This window comes from Anopheles merus, chromosome 2L (assembly GCF_017562075.2).
Source record: "Anopheles merus strain MAF chromosome 2L, AmerM5.1, whole genome shotgun sequence".
Lineage (NCBI taxonomy): Eukaryota > Metazoa > Arthropoda > Insecta > Diptera > Culicidae > Anopheles > Anopheles merus.
The window spans coordinates 44,327,740-44,347,864 of record NC_054083.1 but is presented as its reverse complement, the minus strand read 5'-3'; the positions used below and the strand labels follow the sequence as shown (position 1 = coordinate 44,347,864).

The 20,125-nt window shown below is 45.7% G+C and overlaps 1 protein-coding gene across 3 annotated transcripts in view; it reads left to right on the top strand.

Moving 5' to 3' along the window:
* Positions 1-1,209: 1,209 nt before the first annotated feature.
* Positions 1,210-20,125, top strand: part of LOC121591738 (serine/threonine-protein kinase NLK) — a 77,919-nt gene continuing 59,003 nt past the window's right edge. For all 3 annotated transcript variants that reach the window (XM_041912615.1, XM_041912612.1, XM_041912613.1), the window contains exon 1: positions 1,210-1,539. In XM_041912615.1, coding sequence (XP_041768549.1) covers positions 1,340-1,539 — 200 coding nt within the window. In that variant the 5' untranslated portion in view covers positions 1,210-1,339. The remainder of the gene's footprint in view (positions 1,540-20,125) is intronic.

The following is a 20,125-nucleotide window of genomic DNA, read 5'->3' as shown; positions in this document are numbered from 1 at the left end:
CAATAACAAATAACACGACCCAGGAGGCGATGACGATTGTGTAAATTAAAACTTACCTGCGCGTGTTGTATATATCTGCTATCCTCTTCACTGTCGTCATCGTCATCATCATCGACAGTGTATTATTGAGTTGTTGCTGCTGCTGCTGTGGCGATGGACCGCGGTGACTCAGAACAGCACACGCATCTTGAGTGCAAAATTTCATCAGTCAATGCCATTGCAATTATTCCCTTTCTGTTCTGTGTGTATGTGTGTGTGTGTGTGCATGCGCCCGCGTGGTAAATCATGCGTGAGCTGCCATGGTTCTCTATTGTTCCGTTCTGGTTGTGCTTCTTCACGCTTCCATTCTTTCTTAACCTTGATTATTAATACACACACACAAACACATGCGTGTGGGGGTAAACCTGCATCGCGAAATTTGTGCACAAATTAAAGGTGCGAAGCGAAAGTGCAAAGAAGAAGAAGAAGAAGTAGAAGCAAAGAATTCCTTCCAAACATCCAAGCAACACACACAAAAACGCATCGAAGCAAAAGTGTCCATTTTGTTGCACTCCATTGCAAGCATCGTGCACTTCCTCGACGTTTTTGGGGGGGGGAAAAGTGTAGTAAAAGATATTTATCTTCAAACTCGCTGTGCGTATGTGTGTGTGTGTGTGTGTGTGTGTGTGTTTTTATCATTTCTGTGAAAAAACGCATATAAATCCTTCCACGTAATAGATAACACGCAAAAAAGCGTTTTCAAAAAAAAAAAATAATCCCTTTTCCCTTTTCTCCGAATCTCAGCAGGCAGCCTGTGTGTGTGTGTGTGTTGAAGAAGTGAGACAAAGATAGAAACAAACGCCTAGCAAGCAAAGCCGTTCAAGAAGCAGCCTGCTGCTACAACATTTCCGGAAGTGCGTGCTTGCGTGTGTGTGTGTGTGCGTGTGCGAGTGTGGTTGTGCAATATTGTGTTTGTGTGTGTGAAAGAAAGTTTCCATTTGTGCGTGCCGCGTGTGTGGCCGCCCAAGTCGCGAAGGGGAAAACACACAAAGGCAACAAACCCTTTGGCGCGCCCCTCCCTCATTGCTATTGTTGTGCTGTGCTTAGAGTGAAAGAGAAAGAGAGCGAAAGAGTGAGAGCGGAGTGAGTTTTTCGCGCGTTCCGCATTGTGTTCCGCGCGGTACATTTTCCGGGGTTTTTCACGGAGTCATCGCGTAGAAGCGCCCGTAACAGCGAGCGCGAGTGTGTGTGTGTGTGTGTGAGCATCTTCTCCCCCGCCCCCTCCCCTTAACTCATCTCCACCGGTGCGTGTAAGGCGTGGGATCGGTGGAAGGCGGCCCGGGTTATGCGCAACGGCTGAATGGCGGCTGTCGGTGGCCCTGCCAGGCAATCACGGGGGGTCTCCATGAGTGTCTCGATGTCGCTGGTACAAGGAGGAGCTGGCGGTGCGCCGCAGGGCGCCATCCTGGCCGCGGCCGCACCCTACTTCCAGCCGCCGGCCGTCCCGCAGGATGTCCAGCCGGACCGGCCAATCGGTTACGGCGCGTTCGGTGTCGTATGGTAAGTGTGAACGTGTGTGTGTAATGTATGGAGACGATTGATTGAAATGATCCATTTATTATGACGTTTTCTTCTTCCCATCTCCATCGTTCCTTTTCTTTTTTCTGCGAATGTCCCGTTGATAACTTTCGTCCTTGGCAAACCTAATTCCGCTGCAAGTCTGTGACTAAGCTTGTTCGTCCCCTTGCACGGTTACTTCTGTTTGCTGGAAACTGATAAGGGATTAGCATTGGTGGGGCGCGTTTGGCTAGTTTGTTGCTGTTTCAATGTCATGTGTGCGCCCCAGGGGTGTCGAGATTGGCAGAGCCCTAAACCTCCAATCAAGAAATCAATCTCTCTCTGTCCCGGTCGGGGCAATCAATCTACGTTGTGTGGTTTGCTGAGTTAAATTTTGGATGCTCCAATTCCTGGGCAAAGTCTTGGAATTGATAAGTTCGTAATTGCAATTCACTCGTTTAATCCAACCAGCAAATAGAAGATCATCCGGGACTCGGAGCATCTAGTAAGCATTTGCTAGTGCTGTTCAGTCTATTAGGAGTAGAGATACTTCAAGAAATTTGGGAACTACCTAAACAGTAGCTTGACTGGAAAATGTAGCTCTAAACCGAGAGTAAAGTTTGATTTAATCGCTGAAGTCTATTTATTACAGACTAAAAGACGTAAAGTCATAGAAATAGATCTGCAATTGCAAGTGTCCAATCAAGCTCAGGCAATCAGGCAAAGCATGTGAACTTCTGTGTCATATTGATCCAAAATGTTGTCTCTTTAGACTCAAACAAGTAGTTGTCATGCTAAGTTTGTCCAGAGCTCAACCAGTTGTCCCAACAATGATCTAATTTCATGATCTATGTCTTCTTATGGAAGTATTTCAAAGTTGTCTTTACTCCCTGATGACGCATTGCCTAGTTCCCATTAGTTGGGAAAGACTTCTTGGGTAAATATGACAGCCTACTGCTCCAATAACTTCCATTACGGTTGCCGAGCAACTCATTCTTCACAGCTCACAAGAACAAATTCATCCAATTGTTTGGAGGCGCACGCATTATTGATTATTGTTGTTTTAATTACGCTCAGTTACGGCACGGGTACAGAAAGTTCAAGATAAAAGTGATCAATCTGCTCCCGCTTGACTTTATCTCCCACAGCCGTGTCCATTACAGTCATTATACAGGGCACTGCGCTCTTTACTTATGACGCTATCAAATTACGCTTTTTTCTCTCTGTCGTCTCAGAATCGGCAAACGACGCAAATGAGGGGTTTGTTTGTTTTATTCCAATTTCCTTCTGATCTAATCTGCTCCTGCGTAATGAATCTTCCCAATACAATACGGCAGCAGCATGACGTCACCGAAATAGCCAACAGCGACCGATAAACTGTGCCAAATAGTCGACCCTTTGGGAAGATTCCCCACGGCAAGTCGGTGGTGTCCCGCGCGTTGTTTAACAAATCGAGCCAGAGATGGCAGAAACAGCAAACAGCAACAGACACACACACACACACACACACACAAAATCCCCCGAGGGCAACGCTTAAAAATAGCGCCGGATCGATCGATTCCTATTGGCCTTCTCATGCTCCTGCCCGCACCGGGCCTTTGCGGAAATTGTAAGGTGAAGGTTGATCGCCCAGAGAGAGAGAAACGGGGAATCACCAATCGACACACACTGTGGCTGATAAGAGAGGTACTCATCTTATTTCCTTCGCGCCGACAAACCGCTGATGTGAACGTTTTTTTTTTTTTCGGACGAAGAGCAAGACGAATCGCGCGACTGATTGAGAAATTGGGACACGGCCCCAACGACGGCTTCTTTGTGGCACAGGGTGTGGGGTACAAAGGTGTACACATTACAGCCGCCCGATCGGACGTCACAGCCTGCCGAGAATGAGGTTACCTTCCAGCTGTCAGTTCACGCGCGCGCTTTATGGACGTACACATCCCGTGTGTGTGTCGCTTTAAAACTAAGTGCTAAGTGGGCCTTGAAATACTTTCTGCGTTCAGCATCAACTGCTGCAATTCACACACGCTCACGGTGCGTCACGGTGGCAGTGTTGGTGAGTGTCAGATGGTTGGAATTTTGGTTTGAATTCTTGATGTCTTTAAAGGTCCAGCTTTGGTCCAGCAGTAACATACCTTCCTTTACCACACCTGTTTGAGCAAATGGTTATCGGGAATGTTCCTTCTATCGATGGGATAGTTTCACACCCATAATTAGGTAGAGAGAGCGGCGGAGACACACCTTGTCCATCTATTCCTAACGAGACATTTCCAAAATAGATGAAAAGAACTGTACTTCCTTCGAAGTAACTTTGTGCCTCAAGAATAGAACTGTGATTAAACATTGAACTGAATGTTTGAGGTGCTAAGTATAACCTAGATCGAAGTAAGATTGTTGGCCCCATTTAATACACATGCGTCCCTCCGAACCGTAAATCCTCCATCATATTTACCGTCCTGACGCTGGGCTCTGGTTTGATAACGCGACTTCAGGGTGTGGCGACTACCGAGGGTCTGGTGTTAATTAAACATATGTGCAACGGAGTTCCTGCATCTGGAGGGTGAAGCTGGGGGAGGGGAAGGTTTGTTGATAAATGATATGTCACCGCGGCAAGATATCACCTGCGGAAGTGTCAGCGAGAGTGAAAATGAGAGTGAAAATGAACGTTCTCAAGTGGAGAAAGAAGCAGGCAGGTAACAACTGAACTCAAAATAGACCTGCCCCGTTGGTATCGGTCCCAGAGCACCTTACTACCACCCTGTTGAGAAGGGGAACTGCGTCGAATGCGTCGGTGACACATCGACGACGTGTGTTCCAGTGAAAGCTATCGCCTCCCAACATTTTATTGAACGTGCGATAATTTTTGGCAACCCTTTTTGGCGGCCCCCAGCGCGGTCACGCCTGCCGTAAATGAAACCTCCATCGTCCGTCTCGGTCCCTACATGCGATGTTTATCTATAGGGGATAAGGGGGAAGCACAGTGTGAGTTCCGCCACTGCACTTTGCCGTGTGTTGGAGGTGGATGTATTCCCGACACAATGTTGCTTTTATTGAGATATTCTAAGGTACGCTCGACGAAGCGAAGCGTGTTTGATAACCGCGTGAAACGAATCAATTCGTGTGTTTGAATGTGTGGGGACGACAATTTGTGGTTTGTCTAATTATTCATTCCGCGTAGTTCGGAACAGGTAATTGAGATTTCTATTTCTGAGCCTAAGGAAGAGGCCTCTCCCACACACACACACATATGCACTCGACGCCAATTCTACGGAGGAGATCACGTTTTACGCTGTTTGAATGGGGTTAGGAAGTTCCAGCGCATTAATGAGTGTTCAACGTGATCTTTGTAATATCTTACTCTCTCTCTCTCTGTCTTTGTCTCTTTCTCTGTTCCTCATGCCACCAATAACTCCCACCTTGATTGCGCGATGATAGCAAAAAAAAAAAAAACGAACGCCACTCACAAATGAGTGAGACGACAAACGCCGTGTAATATGAATTGTGCTGCTTTGTTGTGCAGTTATCGATAACCTAGTTTCTTGCTCGCTGTGTCTCGGGGTTTTTTTTTCTGCACAAACACAAACCCTAACGAATGCTCTTCAATTGCGTAAATCATCAATATGTATAACACATGACCGAGGAGGTGAGGGAGAGACATTCTCCTTATCAGGATCTGGCGGCGGTTGTCTGTTTGCTTCCCATTCGCTCGTCTCTTTTCCTGCAACAGAGAGTGGTGGTGACTTTTGTGTGTGGTGGTCGAATTGTTGAGCCAAAGATGGGACACTAATCATTGCGCAGAGTCACTTGCGAGAGTGATGATGTGAATGGATCGTAGTTAAGCGTGGTTCGGGTAAAAGGGGGAGGGTCGGCAGAGTGGGAAAAATTATGTGACGAGGCGAGCACACATATATAATCACCTACACCCGCAAAAGAGCTTGAGAAGAATGGCAATTGCAGTGTACACCACGAGGACTGTTTTCCAGAATGGGGGAGCGACAAAATAGTTTCAGTTGTTGCTGTGTCTTGCATGGCCCGTGGCGTCATCGGGGGCATAGTTTATGGATGTGTGTGTGCGTGCGGGTGAAGTGAGTAGCGCTTAGGGGTCGGTATTTCTTCCCTCGGCCCTTTGTAACACACGCTGGGAAGGATATTTTTAGCAGTACGATACGATACATGGTTTTGGGAAGGAATGATGTAGCCATAGGCTGAAGAAGCGATAGGAAAGATTTGTAAAGGCACGAAGATGATGGTGTTGTGTTTAAGGAAGTTGCTGTGGTCGTGTCAACCGGAAGAGAGCAGCGTGGTGTGTGAGTTTTGATAGGGGAAGAGATGATGAGGGTGTGTAGTACAACAATACTGCGCTTGAATATATCTCCTCTGTCAGATTAACGTGCTTTTTGTTATCTCATGTTCAGTGGTATGAGTGTAATATATATTTTCCTTTTTGCCTTAAGCATGGAAATTTTGGGCCGTGTTAGTTACCCGTAGTTATAAATAAGATTGATTCGTTAGTAACAATCACAAAGAGATGCTTTAACAAGTTTAAAAATCGTCAACAAAATCCTCTCTGTTGGTGGTTTGGTTTGGATTTGGTCGATGACCGGTCTTGTTCTGGAATCGTACGGTGCTAGCTACACTATTAGTCTGGTCTAATAGGGTCAAGTTTATTGTCAATTTAACCAAATGCATGAATCAATTTTACTTTACTGCTCAATTATTCCTCGAGAATTCTTTTTAATGTATCCATTAAAACGTTATCGATGTTTTTTTTTCACCTCTCTTCCAATCGAAGTCGCTCACACCACCATAATGAAGCAATTTCAGCGATTCCTTCCTCAAACGCGTGTGTGTCATCATGAGGGCGATCGGGGTGCTATCAGCTAACAATCTCAACACGATGCAACACACGCTTCAGCGGGAAGAGGAAATGTGATCTGTCTATTGCTACATTCTACAGACAAGCAGGAAAGGCAGCACAATTCTAGCTTCTATTTCCTCCTACGATGGTGGTAGTAAAGAACCATTATTATTATGTGGTAGACAAAACTCGCGCATAAAATACAGCACCGCACTCTCGTGTGTGGTAAAGGTCGCCTCCCCATATGGTGGGACCATACGGTGGTTGAGGGTGGTGGTGGTCCCCGTCGTCTCGGGTTGGCGTTTGTGTCAGCCACCGTCGCGTTGCGTCTCTTTAATCCTCGTCAACGTTTGCGCGTTGCGTTTCGCGCGCGGCGGGCGGCAGGGATCGTCGTTACGTGACGTTTTCGAAGGCGCGTGTACCTCACACAACGGGCCAGGCTGTGTGCGCGAATGTATCGATAACGCACACATTTGTAGAAGGTGGTGATGGGGGATTGCGGCAGGAAGGTGAGAGTTATTTTTATCACACACGAAAGGTGCTGCTAAATGTTTGCCTCATCATCCGCTGTCGCCGCTCTCTCTCTCTCTCTCTCTCTCTCTCTCTCTCTCTCTCTCTCTATCTTTCTCTTTCTATACGTTACGTACACGCGTACATACACGAGTGCGTGTAGTAGTGCACCAAGAGAATGCAGCGGGGTGGGTGGGTGTTTGGTGGGTTGGCGTTGTTATTGTTTACAACTATTCCATTCTCGTGCTGCGCCAGCTGAAGAGCAAAGGCAACAGCAGCGCGTCCGCGTTGGGTTTGTTTTTTTCTTTTTTTTATGTTTAATTCAATTGCAACAATTTTTTATGCGCAATTTCCGCGCATAAATTTATTCAGCGTTTGTAGACGTGAGTGCCTGTCGTCATTCCCGGTGGTTCTACGTTTTCTGAGAAGCACTGTGTGGAGAAAAATGCTCATCAATCGGTTGAGGTGAGTGGAAGTTAATTGAAAGTTTCTTCTATTTCCTATCGTAATCCGCAACGGTAGATGCAAAGGAGGAGGCAGGCACACGGAGCGACGCTTTGAGCATGCAAGAAATGATTAATGTTTTAATGTGTTTCCTTGTTTCTTCCATTGTGAGCAACTGGGAGCGTGCTCGCATAAACACAGCGAGTGCATTGATATGCACGACTTGCAAAAGGTGAACATCACCGACACACGTGTAACGGGAATCGGCGAGGCATATTACATGTAATGCGCAAGAGTTAATGTGTTTGTTTGCGTAGAAATTTTGCATTTAAAGAGAATGTTTCTCAACGAACTGAAACTGTCATTTCCACCAAAAAGAGCTTGCGCTTTAATTGCGCCTCCGATTGCACCGAGCCGGGAACAACAAGGATCAACAACAAGATCGTGAAACATTCTGAAAAGGAAGCGCATACTTCCTCCTTTCTTCCCCGTCCTTCCCTCCCCCAAAACGTGTTATGATAAATGGGTGCTCTGTTTGGAGAAGATAAAACGTGCTATCAAGCGAAAAGACAAACACAAACGAGAGTCCAGACTGACGAACGACGAGCCCGCGCCAGGTGGTGCGCCAGAGACACACGAGAAAGCATAATTACAAAGTGCGATTTACAAAATTGCAGCTCGGGCGTAAAGCGTCTAATTAATGCAATCGTTAATCATTTGCGCAAAGACACGCGGTGCGTTGGGGCGTACACTCGAACGCGAAGTGCAATTTACCGCCCTTGCCCTTTCCAGCGCCTTTGTTCCAGGGAGAAAGAGGGAACGGGAATGGCAAAAAGTTCTAGTGCGTTGTGTGTTGAACTCATTGGAGGAGAAAACGGCAAGCCATTTTCGGTTGGATCGCACATTTAATTGATTTGTGCCTTAATTAGTGTAGCATTTTCTCTGTTTCTTTGCCTGCCCCTCGGAACGTGTTGAAAGCTTCCAGAGTTTGAAGATTTGTATCTGTTTGCTTGTAGAATTGTTCAATATGGCCATGGTTTTGGGTTGTGAAATTGTTCTCGATGAAAACACTGTCACATTCATCATTCCCGGGTGATAGTGCATTCATTTGTCACTCCTTCGAAACATATTATTGGAGATTGGAGAAATGTGAATCACGTAGAATTGGAAACCGCATGTGTGAAATCGATGTGAAAATAAAACTCTGCATCGGAGAACAACGAACACCACAGAAGAAGCTTTTTTCGGACGGGGGTTTTGGCTCGATTTCCATACTACGTCATAAATCATCGTTCAATTCGAACCGGATGCTGGAGGGCGGTAGGGTAGGCTCTTGGAGCTGTGTGGCGCGGACAGGACAGAAGCTTTGTGCACAGTACGATTTCGAATCGATGATGACAACTGGAGTCTGGTCTGTTCGGGAGGGGAAGAAGCCAGCGAGAACGGCGACTACCAGCAGCATGCAATTCATTTTGCATTTCACTCCGTACGAGGCTCAGGCTCAGCGGTGCAATAATTCTTTCAAGAACGCTTGACATATGGTGATGATTTTTATTAATTTACCCGAGCGCTCTGGATCGAAGTGTGTGGAATGGCCGGTGAAGGGCTAGAGGTGGGGCAAGCGCACTCTTCTTTGGAGGCCATGTAACCGGAACACTAATTGACAGCTGCAAGCAAATTGAACGGAACATTTTAAGTGCGCAGCGTGGTGTGTGTGTGTGTGTGTGCTTCTGGTATTAATTTCCTAGTGGACGTACGAATCGTTAAGCCTTCTTGAAAATTGAAGGATGAGTGAAAGAGTGTTCATTCAACATTCATTTCATTTCATTTCATTTCATTTATTTAATACAATATCTGCCATCAAGGCTAAATATAATGGACTTAAAACTAATTAAATACTAACAAAAAAACAAAATGATTCATGAAAAACTAAGCCTAACTAACCTAGTCTTGACCTAGCAAAAAAGAAAAGAGAAAACAAGGGTAGAGCGTAGAGACTATCATAAACTTAACAAAAAAAAAAAGAGAGTAATAGAAAACTAAGGAGAATAATTAAAGGGAATTAGAAGAAAAAATACGGTTACGGAAAGAGTTAAGAGAGGAGTCGAAATCAAAGAGATAGTAAAAGTGGTTAACAATCTGAAACAGACAGAAGAGGGTCATTGAATATGAAAGTATAAAGATATGACGTGTTTCAATTGACAGAGGATCACGTGGACGAAGAGAACGAGGGGAACATACAGCGGAGATGGACGAGAGTAAATCAGGAGCATCAGTAGCAGAAAGTAATAAGCCACCATAAAACAAGCCTGAAAACACTTGGCGGCGGAAGCTTAAAGAGTGAAGATTGAATAACTGCAATCGCGTTTCATAGGGAGGTAGTGAGGCAGCACCGAACAAACGACGAAAAGCAATCCTGGTAAAGAGGCGCTGAATGCTTTCAATTCTCGAACAGCCATCAATAGTGGGAGGATTCCAGATGATACTAGCATATTCAAGAATAGGCCTTACCAAAGCACAATAAAGGATTCTTAGGATGCTTTGATCTCTAAAATAGAGGTAAAAGTAAAACGTAAAATAAACCAAGGGTTCGGTTTGCTTTTTTAGTAGCACTCATCAAGCTGCAGTTTAAAGTAAAGAGACAGTCAAGTATAATACCAAGGTCACGGATGGACATAACACGAGAGAGGGAAGCGCTAGAGAGAGTATAGTTAAATAAAACAGGAGAAAGAGAGTGAGAGAGAAAGAAATAACAGAACATTTTTGGGACACAGGCGAAGTAAATTGGATGATGACACAATGAACAAATGCATTGAGGTAATGCTGAAGTCTCAGACAATCAGAGAGAAGAGACACAGGTAAAAAGATTTGATATCATCCGCATAAAGAAGATGACCATCAGGAGGTTAAAACATTACAAAACATCATTGATGAACAAAGAAAAAAACAGAAGGGACTAAGCACACATCCCTGAGGGACACCTGACGTACAAAAAACTCCTCAGATAAGTACGACCCGGTTTTAACCTGCATGATCGATTACTTAAAATGAGGACAGCCAGCTAATAATGCCATCACAAAACCAAGTTTAGACAATTTAGCTAATAATAAAGAGTGAGGTAAAACTATCAAAAGCAGCATGAAAGTCGGTGTATATTGCATCAAGTTGGGTACCGGCCTCAAAAGATCTAAAAATATTGGAAACAAAAGACATGAGATAGATTAGTTGAAGTAGACCTACCAGGCATAAACCATGCTGTTTAGGCTAATAGCTGAACTACAACTATGAAGTATGGTTGGAAGGATACATAGCTCAAAAGTTTGGCTGTGGCGCATGTTTGGGTTATCCCACGATAATTAGAAACAATGCTACGGCAGCCCTTTTTGTGTACCGGAAAAAGCCAACAGGATTTCCAAAGAGCAGGGAAAAACCCAAGAGAAAGTGAAAGGTTGAAAATTTTAGCAAGGTGGGTGAGGCAGCACGTCCTTACAGTTTATTAAAACAGAGGCAGGAATGCCTTGGACCAGGAGTAAAAGAAAAAAAACGTTTCAACCCAAATAACACTGTCAACTGTTTCAGAACTAACCGAAATATCGGAGAGATTAATTAAGTTCTCTGGCGTGTAGAGAAGCCCACCCTCAATAAGGTTAGGGTCACTAACCGGGAGGCTCAAAACATTTGGGAAAAATGTGCAGAGAATAGCTCACAGATCTCAACAGGCGTAGAGGCAGTTCGAGATCAAGTACCATAGGCATAGGTAACGTATTGCACCCTCTTCGTATTCTAATAAATTGCCAGAAGGATGCTGGATCAGAACGGAAACGCGATTGCAGTCTACTCGAATAGGCCTCAAAACAGCCCTGTTGTATGCGATGCGCAGAGGCAGCGTACTTAAATAAACGAAAGTTGAATGCAGATCGGTTCAGACGATACTGCTAAGATATTTCATTCTATCCTTTTCAGGTTGCGAAGAGTACGATTGGACAGGGAGGATTAGGAGGGAACGAAAATAGGTGTACATGAAAGGAGTGCAGAGGTTAACAGCATATTAAACGATTGGACAGCCTCGTCGACCGAATGTACATTGATAAAAAAAGACCAGTCGGAACGAGATAGAATGAATTAAGTTTACGATAGTCTGTGAGCCGAAAATTATAACGAACACTGAATGAATTAGGAGCAGAAGGTAATACATTCCTAACCCTACTAGCCCTAAATAAAGAAGACGGTAACGCAATTTCTAGGGCAGGATGATGGGCATCCTGGGGCAGGAGCAGTGACGAAGCAGGATACACGAACAACAAGCTGCTGCAGCAGAGTTGGAGAGCACCAGGTCCAATAATGATTAAATGGTTATGCACCCCGTTCAGCTGATAGAGTTCATGCAAGTTTAAGATATCCAAAAACAGGAACGGATGTATTCGAAGAAGAAATATGTGGCACATAAAGTCTTATAGCTGAAGATGAATCTGGCCTTACTACGGTAGAAAGCGACCACTCTAACGCAGGTTGGTTGAAGTCGCCCAGAAGGATAAGATGATCATTCGGTTTCATTGCATGTATGCATCACATGATGAAAGCAGAAAGGGATTCCAAATAGTTGCGGTCGCTGCTCAAATACGGTGGGCACATAAACAATCCCACATAAAGACGAATCTTAGAAAAGAAAAAACACGTATACATAAAGCTTCAAGCGTGGGTTGATTAATGTTAAGTGCCACAGAAGGATATCGAACGGAACATGCAAGTAGCACACCACCCCCACGCGAACGTTCATGTTTAACCTGCTTCGATCGCAGCGGTTAATGTTGTAGGCATCACTATCAAGGACCATGTTGGTTGGAATCGATTCATTTAACCAGGTTTCAGTAAGGGCAAGCATTTCAAACCTGATTCATTCGCAGAAAGGCGCAATTCATTGTATTTGGTGCGAAGGCCTCGAACATTTTGGTAATATATCACGAATGGGTCTATTATTGTGAGCGTTCTGTTGCTGAGATTGAATTGTGATTGAAGCCCCACCCCGGTGATGATAACTGAGGCGGTGTGGGAGGAAACTCCAGTTGAATAGCCTCTAGGATCTCGGTCAACGGATGGTTGATAGAATCCCGCGCTGTGGGGGTGGCGATCGATGTTCCAAAAAATGACCGGATGAGCGGGTAGTTTTTGGCCACAGCTGAAGAGCAATTTTCACTATTTGTACGATGCGAAATAAGCTCAGAAGGGTCAAATCGAGCCCTTTCATGTACACGTTGCTTTGTAGGCCACGAGCAAACAAACTCCCGAACAGTAAGTGAAACTGGCCAAATAGTAGACTGCAGCGCAAGCTCCTAAGAGATTTAGGAACACTCACTTTGAACGATATGAAGGACATCGAGTCCAGGTTCACACCCTTTTTCGTGAGACGGTAAACATTAATATCGTCCGTTGGTAGCACAGCTTTAAGCCACCACGCATATCATCAGCGGAGACATGCGATTTGATGTTCGTGAAGTATAACCATACTTTCTCGGCTATGCCCGTGTTGGTGGTGTTTTGGTTCAAAACAGGATCAGAAGATCTTGTGTATTTGTTCGGTAGTTTCCAGCACTAACATCACTAGTCGGCTTAGTACGATGATTGTAGTGGTTACAGTTGTCAGAATCTACTACAGTGTTGGTAGCAGTTTCAACATTCGTTTGAAATGTGAAGTGCAAAGTGCCTGCAAGTCAATACAATCATTTTTGATTTCAAAACTTGAATTTGGGAATTGCTTCATTAACTGTGCACTTGTAGCAAGTATTTTGTTTATCATTGAATTCTTTACAGCATTGAAATTTAAAGCAAATCGCTCTGAATACTTGTCATAGAGATGATGTGCATAGCAAGTAGTAGGGTGTGCTCCTTGAATAATGCAAGTTGGGATCTGATGGTACGGATTCACTAAGCATGGGCAGTTCAGTTCATTTTCATGAACGTGATCCGATTAGAGCTTTCATTTGGATTAACTGATTCTGAATCGTGATTCTTACGTTAATTTCAGTTGATGCACCATCAAAACTATTTGGCGGACTAGGAAGTTCTTTATTTCGACGAGTAGGACGTTCTTTTTGTGAACGTCCTGATCATACGGTTCACGTTCATATTTGTATGGGAGGAAATGGACGACCTAGCGTACTAGGGCGTTCTTCATTTAGACGAGTAGGATGTTCTTTTATCAACAAATCAGTATGTTATAATCTATTAAAAACAGATGAACGTTGATTCGATTAACGTAGGTCGTTCGTTCTTTAGAATGAACTGATTGAATTGTACGGTTCTGTTTATTGGGGTACACCTCTAGGAAGCGATCAACCAGAGTTAGGAAAATCATTCGTTTTTGAAGAACTATATGAATCGGATTATTTTTATAAACGAACTGAACGTGAACGGTAGATTTTTTGTTCTTCTGCCCAGTGTTTGGGCAGCTGATAAGCTACCAAAAATTTGTGCACGCAAGTCATCATTCATTGTACTTCCGATTATCAGTGATTCCACGGGCTTCAACCACTTCTAGGCGAACGACGAACGAACGAACGAAATGAACTCAAACAATTTGGAGAACGTAGTTCGTTAACTCGCTTGAAAGAACTGTACGAACTGTCGATTCTCATTCACAGAGATTTTGTGCTGACTAGCGACTTACTCAGACTGAACGAATCAAGAGTGAGTCGCTAGTTGATTCACAGAGCGAACGAATTCAATCCCAAAGCAGTAGTTAAAAGATTTCTGTAGTGCATTTTACATGAATCTTCAAAGAGGGAGAACATGATTCGAATACCTAAATGCACTCCGTACCTAGTTGGATTCCATTACATTCGTTTGGCCTTCACTGTGCAGCACTGTACTTCCAAGTTCGTTGAGTGAAGTAAAGCATAAAACACAACAACACCTGCCGGGAATGGCTGAGCGTGTTTTGGTGAGGGAAAAAGCGCCATAGCTTATTGTTCCATTTTCTGTACCGTTGCACACAGTCGCTCACTCTGGCTAATAGACGCGCGCGCGCTCCCTTCTGTACTCTGCATCCCTGGTGGTGGCGTGTCCTTCCTGGAGGTGGTGTTGGTGGTGTGGATTTTTTTAATTCTTTTTTCCGCTCTTATAGCTAACTATTGCTACCGAGCATAATAGGGATGAATAGTAGTGCACACCACCGTTGCAAGATGAAATGAATGAAATTGTTCGTGAAGCACACACCGAGCCCGAAGCTGAGCGAAAGAAGATGTGTTGCTGTTGTTTGTTTAGCAACTACACAACAAAAGCACAATGAAACTGCATCGTTCCTCCCTAGGAGCTAGCGGAGGGAATGAGCTTTTAGCCGTGTTCCGGTAAATCACGCCCAAAGACGATGGTTTTAATGTTATTCCCCACTTTTGCTGCGGTGCTCGGAAGAATCGATTCTAGTGAGTTGGAATGGAGCATGGATCGCGTTTGAATGATGGCTCTCTGACTGTGCTTAAGCAGCTGCTACTCCTCGGTAACGAGCAAACGGCGACAGCATTGAATACAGAATGGAAGCTATTTTTAACATCATTCTCCCGTCCTTCATTGTTGTCGACAAGGAACTTAAAGACTCTCCCACACATACACTATTATACAAAGAGGATGAATGCCGGATCGATTATCCATCCTTTACCGTTGAGCGAGGGTTTGTTCCATCTTCAACTGCTGACACTTACCGAAAAGTTGTTGGAATGCTCACACCACGTTACCTTCCCCGAACTTTTATTACAAAACTCACTTTGGCAATGGTTTATAGCGCGCTCCTTAAAAACTGTTTTAAAAAATTCGTCCTTTTCCTTCCTCCGTCCCGAATTTGGGTGCAAAGGCAAGACAGGCATTTAATAAATATGACAGCCATCACCAGCCAGCGTGCTTTATGGTTGGTTGACCTTTCGGTCGTTAACATTGGACTAAAACGTCCAGGCGGGAGTGTGTTCGGGTTGAAGTTGATATCCAACGAAGATAAATCATCACCAGACACCCCAAACAGAGGTGCAGAGCAGAAGAGTGTCCGGTACAAGCACCTGAGCATTTGTGCGTTCCCGTGGTCCGAAGTGTACAGCCCTTTTTGTTTAAGTTCCCGTTGTGAAAAGTACTTGCAGTTTAGGTTAAAGGGAAAATATTTGATAATTTTGGGGACATCATCACTTTCTTTCTCTCAGAATCTTTGGGTTCTCTCTCTCCTATCTCTCTGACCAGTGCCATTAAAAATAAGCTTCTTTCTTGAAGCCGCTTTGAATGGAGAGGTTCTATTTTGAATTCTACCAAACAACTTCCAGGCCCGAAGGTGCGTCCAAATGCAGACTGGGAGAAAAGGGACACAATCCATAACACAAATTTATCGCCTAGCTTGCTCTGGTGGTGATGGTGCAGGGCTGGTTGAACCGTTTTGCCAATCGTTTCGCCCTGGGTCCTCCTGGGTGTGCTTCTACCTGTTTACGTCGCTAGATTTGGGGGTTTGGGAGATGCCAAAAAGGGATCTCCCGGGACAATGAGAAACGCTGGGAACGTCCGTCCCGTTCTTTCGGTACCAGGCTGCTCTCGGGGGGATGGCAGAAAGTGTTCTATTCATATTTGTCTTTATAAAGCCGGTCCGGTCAGGCCCTAGTGGGGAAAAGGCTTTTTTGTCGCCCTCCAATTTGCTGAATCAGCCGCACGTTTTCGGAAGCTGCTGCATGCCAGCCTGATAATGGACATGTGCCGCACATTGGAGCTCTTTGTCCCGGGCAAACGACGCGTTGTGCTTCCACACTAATGCTCCACACTTATGGGCGACTAATGGGCAATAATATTTCGCCATCCTGCGGGTAAAGGTCCTCAGTTTTTTTTTTTTTTTGCTGCAGTTGCTCGTGTGTTAGGCTTGTGGTAGCAGTGAAAGAGACAGCCAGAGAGCACGCGAAGAACTGCGAAGAATCGATAAGTGAAGCCCGCCGCGCGGTCGTTCGTCGCGGAACTTCCTATTCTGAGCTGCCGGGAGATGTCTATGTTTGGCCTTATTATTATGATGCACGTAGCATCGGCCACCGTTTCCTCTCTTCAGCAGACGGTCGGTTCGGTGTTGGCATTGTGTTTTGATGATGCGAGATGAAGTTCGGAAGAATCGATGCGGCATCTTTCCAAAAAACCGTGGGGCAAGAGGGAGTAGAGGATTTGAGCGGAAGAGGACTGGAAGTTTACTTCGGGTATTTTCGGGCTTCTTTTTGACATGAAGCAGCAAGAGGAAGAAGCAGCAGAAGCACTTTGCATAAACGGAAGCGGAAAGGTACGTGCGTGTGTGCTGTGTGTGTAGGGTGCCATTCGGAAGTATCAGCAGCAGGCACGATGAAGTACAAATCAATATGCCATGGAGGGGAGTTATTGTGCTCGTATAGAAAGACAAAACCGTTTTATGAAGAAGGAAACAACTTTAAATACTTTGGTTCATATTTTTTTCCAACGGCTGTTAATTTAAAACCTTTTTTTAAGGTGAAAGAGTGGGCATAAACAACTTCTGCTTCCTTTAAACCCGTAAATAATGACACTCTGAGCAGCAGTGCCGTGTAAAAACAGTAGCCTCGGTATGCTTTGCCGCGGTAAAGTGTCAGCAACAATTAAACCTTTAATTTGTCAACACAGGCGCGCGGGCCCAACCAGCTCTTGACTGACAGTGTAGCGCTGTCTTCTCCCCCTTCTGTCGCTTGTTGCCCTGTGTTTCTGAAGGGAAATGCATAATGTTCTGACGTTGCTGGAAAGAAAATGAGTTTCTTCCGCAATAGGATGCCCGCCTCCGCGTGCCTTTGCAGGCACATGGACCAGGCACTGCGGGATAGAGTTACTCTGCAGATGGACGATTGTGTGTTTTTGTGACGCAATCTTTCTCCAGCAGCTGCACAGGTCTAGTTGCTGACTGGCTCACTGTAGCGAAGGAGGTGGCGTTAGTCTGTGGGGCTGTGAGATGAGTATATTTTTAATGTACATTTTGCGGGAAGGCAATGGGCAAGCAAGGAAGGGAGGGACTGATCCTTACTATTTGCTTCTCTAGTTTTATAATATTGTGTTTTTCTGTTTTGTTTTCTGTTTATTAAAGTTGTTGTTTTTTCTTCTCTTCTACTTTAGGTAAGTTGTACGTCTTGATACAACATAAGCTCACTCGGAACGTTTTGGAGAAGGAAGCGATGCGTCTGTGGGTATATAGATTATTGGGCCCAGAGTACAAAGGGACGAATTCTAGCCTACGCCACCCACACAAAAAAGGCCAATAATAAGATCTGGCGTTGATTAGGATGCGGATGATTCTCTCGTACCAACTCGTGTTTGAGCGAAGAATCGCAACAGCATGCCAATTCCAGAACGTCCCGGAAGAAAAGAAATCAAATCCAGTACACTACCAGCAACGAGACTAGCAACACTTCCCACTCCCATCAGCACGGCTCCTACGCTACACGCAATGAGCGCGATGGGATTGTTTTAGGGTATTCCGTACACGCCAAAGGCATTGCGAAAGGCTGGCCGCGTACAGGCCCTTACCAACGAGAAGCGAAAACTCGGATCGAAAACTCCCCCAACACGGACCAGCCAGCGACGACGAACGATGACGCGTTTGGTAGGCCTCGCGGCGTCCCGTGCGAGCCTTACCGGTAGTAGAACAGCAACCATTAGAACCAGAGGCCGCGCTAGAACTCGGCCGCCGATTATCGGCGTGTCCGTTTTTTTAATGCTTTTTCGGTAAGGGAAGAAGGAAGCAGCATAAACATGAGACACACATACACACAGAGCGCGTTACAGAGTGTATGAAACTCGAGCCGCGAGGTCGGGTGTCGGTGTTGCGTTTTTGTAGACTTTTTGTTTCCCTCAATTTCTCCCCTATTATCATCATGTTGCCTTCCAATCGTATCGGGGTGGAGGTTTCCGTAGACGAAGGGAGAAAGGGACAGGGGAGGAATGGCCTTTCAAGTGTGCAGGGTTCACTGCGCACTTATGGCGCTGGTTATGGTTATGGGGGACGCCCGTCGACATCGGGCCCGAACTTACCGATTGCTCTCGTAAGCAAGGAAAGAGAGAGAGAGAGAGCGAGAGAGAGAGAGAGAGCGAGAGAGACCGTGTGAGGGAGCCCCCTGGCAAACCCTGGAAGGAAGGCGGAAACGGGCCCACTGCTGCCAAAACTGAAAGGGAGAATCAAGCCAGAGAGAGCGAGAGAGCGAACAGATGAACGAATATCTCCCAGCCAGGATAAAATCGAACGTGACTCTCCATGCACCACCAGCACAACAAAACCCCCAAAAAAAGGGACGACAACGGTTGAAGAAGGGACAACGAACGTTCTGTTTGCTGCGTGCGCGCGTGTGTGGTGTACGCGTACGGTGGAATGAAGATTCTCTCCCCGGCTGACTGACACCGAGGGACAGTGCAGAAGCCTTACAGTGCGCTTTATGGTGGCAACTACTCGCTGCGAGGATGCGACGACAGGCAGCGACAGGCACCCTCACAAAAAACCTAAAAATGTATTTCCCTTTACCACCAGTCGCGGAGTTCTTCATTACAGCATATTTCCCCGGCTCCCGTTGAGTTTTGTGTGTTTGTGTGCGCCCTACGAGGTTGCGATGCCCGACAAGGGGCGCACGGGTTTCCAGCGAGGTTGTTCCTCTGGTCGTAGGGCCTATGTGTGTGCGTGTGCATTCACAAGAACGAGAACTGGTGCGAACGGTTGCTGGGCTGTTGTGGAACACGTTCTAACAGCAGCAGCAGCGGCATCGTTTCGGTTGAGTTCTTGTCAGCCGCCGGGGTTTTGTTGGATAGCAAACGTTCCGTAGGCTTCGGTTCCGATTAGAGTTGGTTTTCCCCGGGGTGGTGGAGAACGAAGCTAAAGTAGTAGAGAGAGAGAGAGAGTGAGTGAGTGAGTGAGTGAGTGAGTGAGTGAGAGAGAGAAAACGAAGGCACTAACGTTTGTCGGGGACCAGCTGTTGATGATGAACCCGCAAGACCCTGCAGCAGGGCTCTGCGTCGGTTTGGACTGCTTCATGGAACGTGGCAGGGGCCAGTGGGAAATCAGAAGGGGACAGTTTTCCGTACTTTCTCGCCACTCAATGCCGCTGATCGAGTTGATGAGTCGCGTGTTGCCAGGATTAATCCCTTCCATGGGCTGTTCGTTGCGACCGTATCAAAAAAGGGGAAACAAATTTTCCAGTTTCAATTTCCGATGTCTAGTAGCACTGCTGTGTGTCTCCCCCGTGCAAGTGGGAAACTGTAGCTCGGGAAGTCATTGTTGTAGCAAAGGGGACCTATTATTAAACGCTCGCGAGCCGAAATAAGGGCAACAGATGTGTTACACAGGCTTACGACAAGGCTTCAAAATGCAATAGAAATTGGGAAAAGGCTTGCCCCCTCTTGCCTTTGGGAAGTTCTCATCAATGAACCATTCCCGTAGCAGTGCTCTGGCCGCGTTGCCATCATGCGGGTTGTTTTGGTTTCCTTCTCTCCCCCATCGTTCTGTGTTGTATTTGTTCACTAAAGGGGCAGCTCCTGCTGGAACGGTTTGTTGCAGGCTGAAATCAATCGAAACGATTGAATCTTACCAGTTTCAATTTTATTGTCCCGTGGGAAGACTCTATATATCCCCTTCCCCGGGGGAGGCCAAACAAGTTCCATTTCCTTCTCATGGAGCTTGCTTTCTTCCCCCCAACCTTAAGGGTGGGTTGTCTTCGTTCGTAAACTCCCCGGATTGCGGCGGGAGTTTTGAAACGGTGAGGCGCTGTTTGGCTGCGTTACCGAAACCTTACGAGC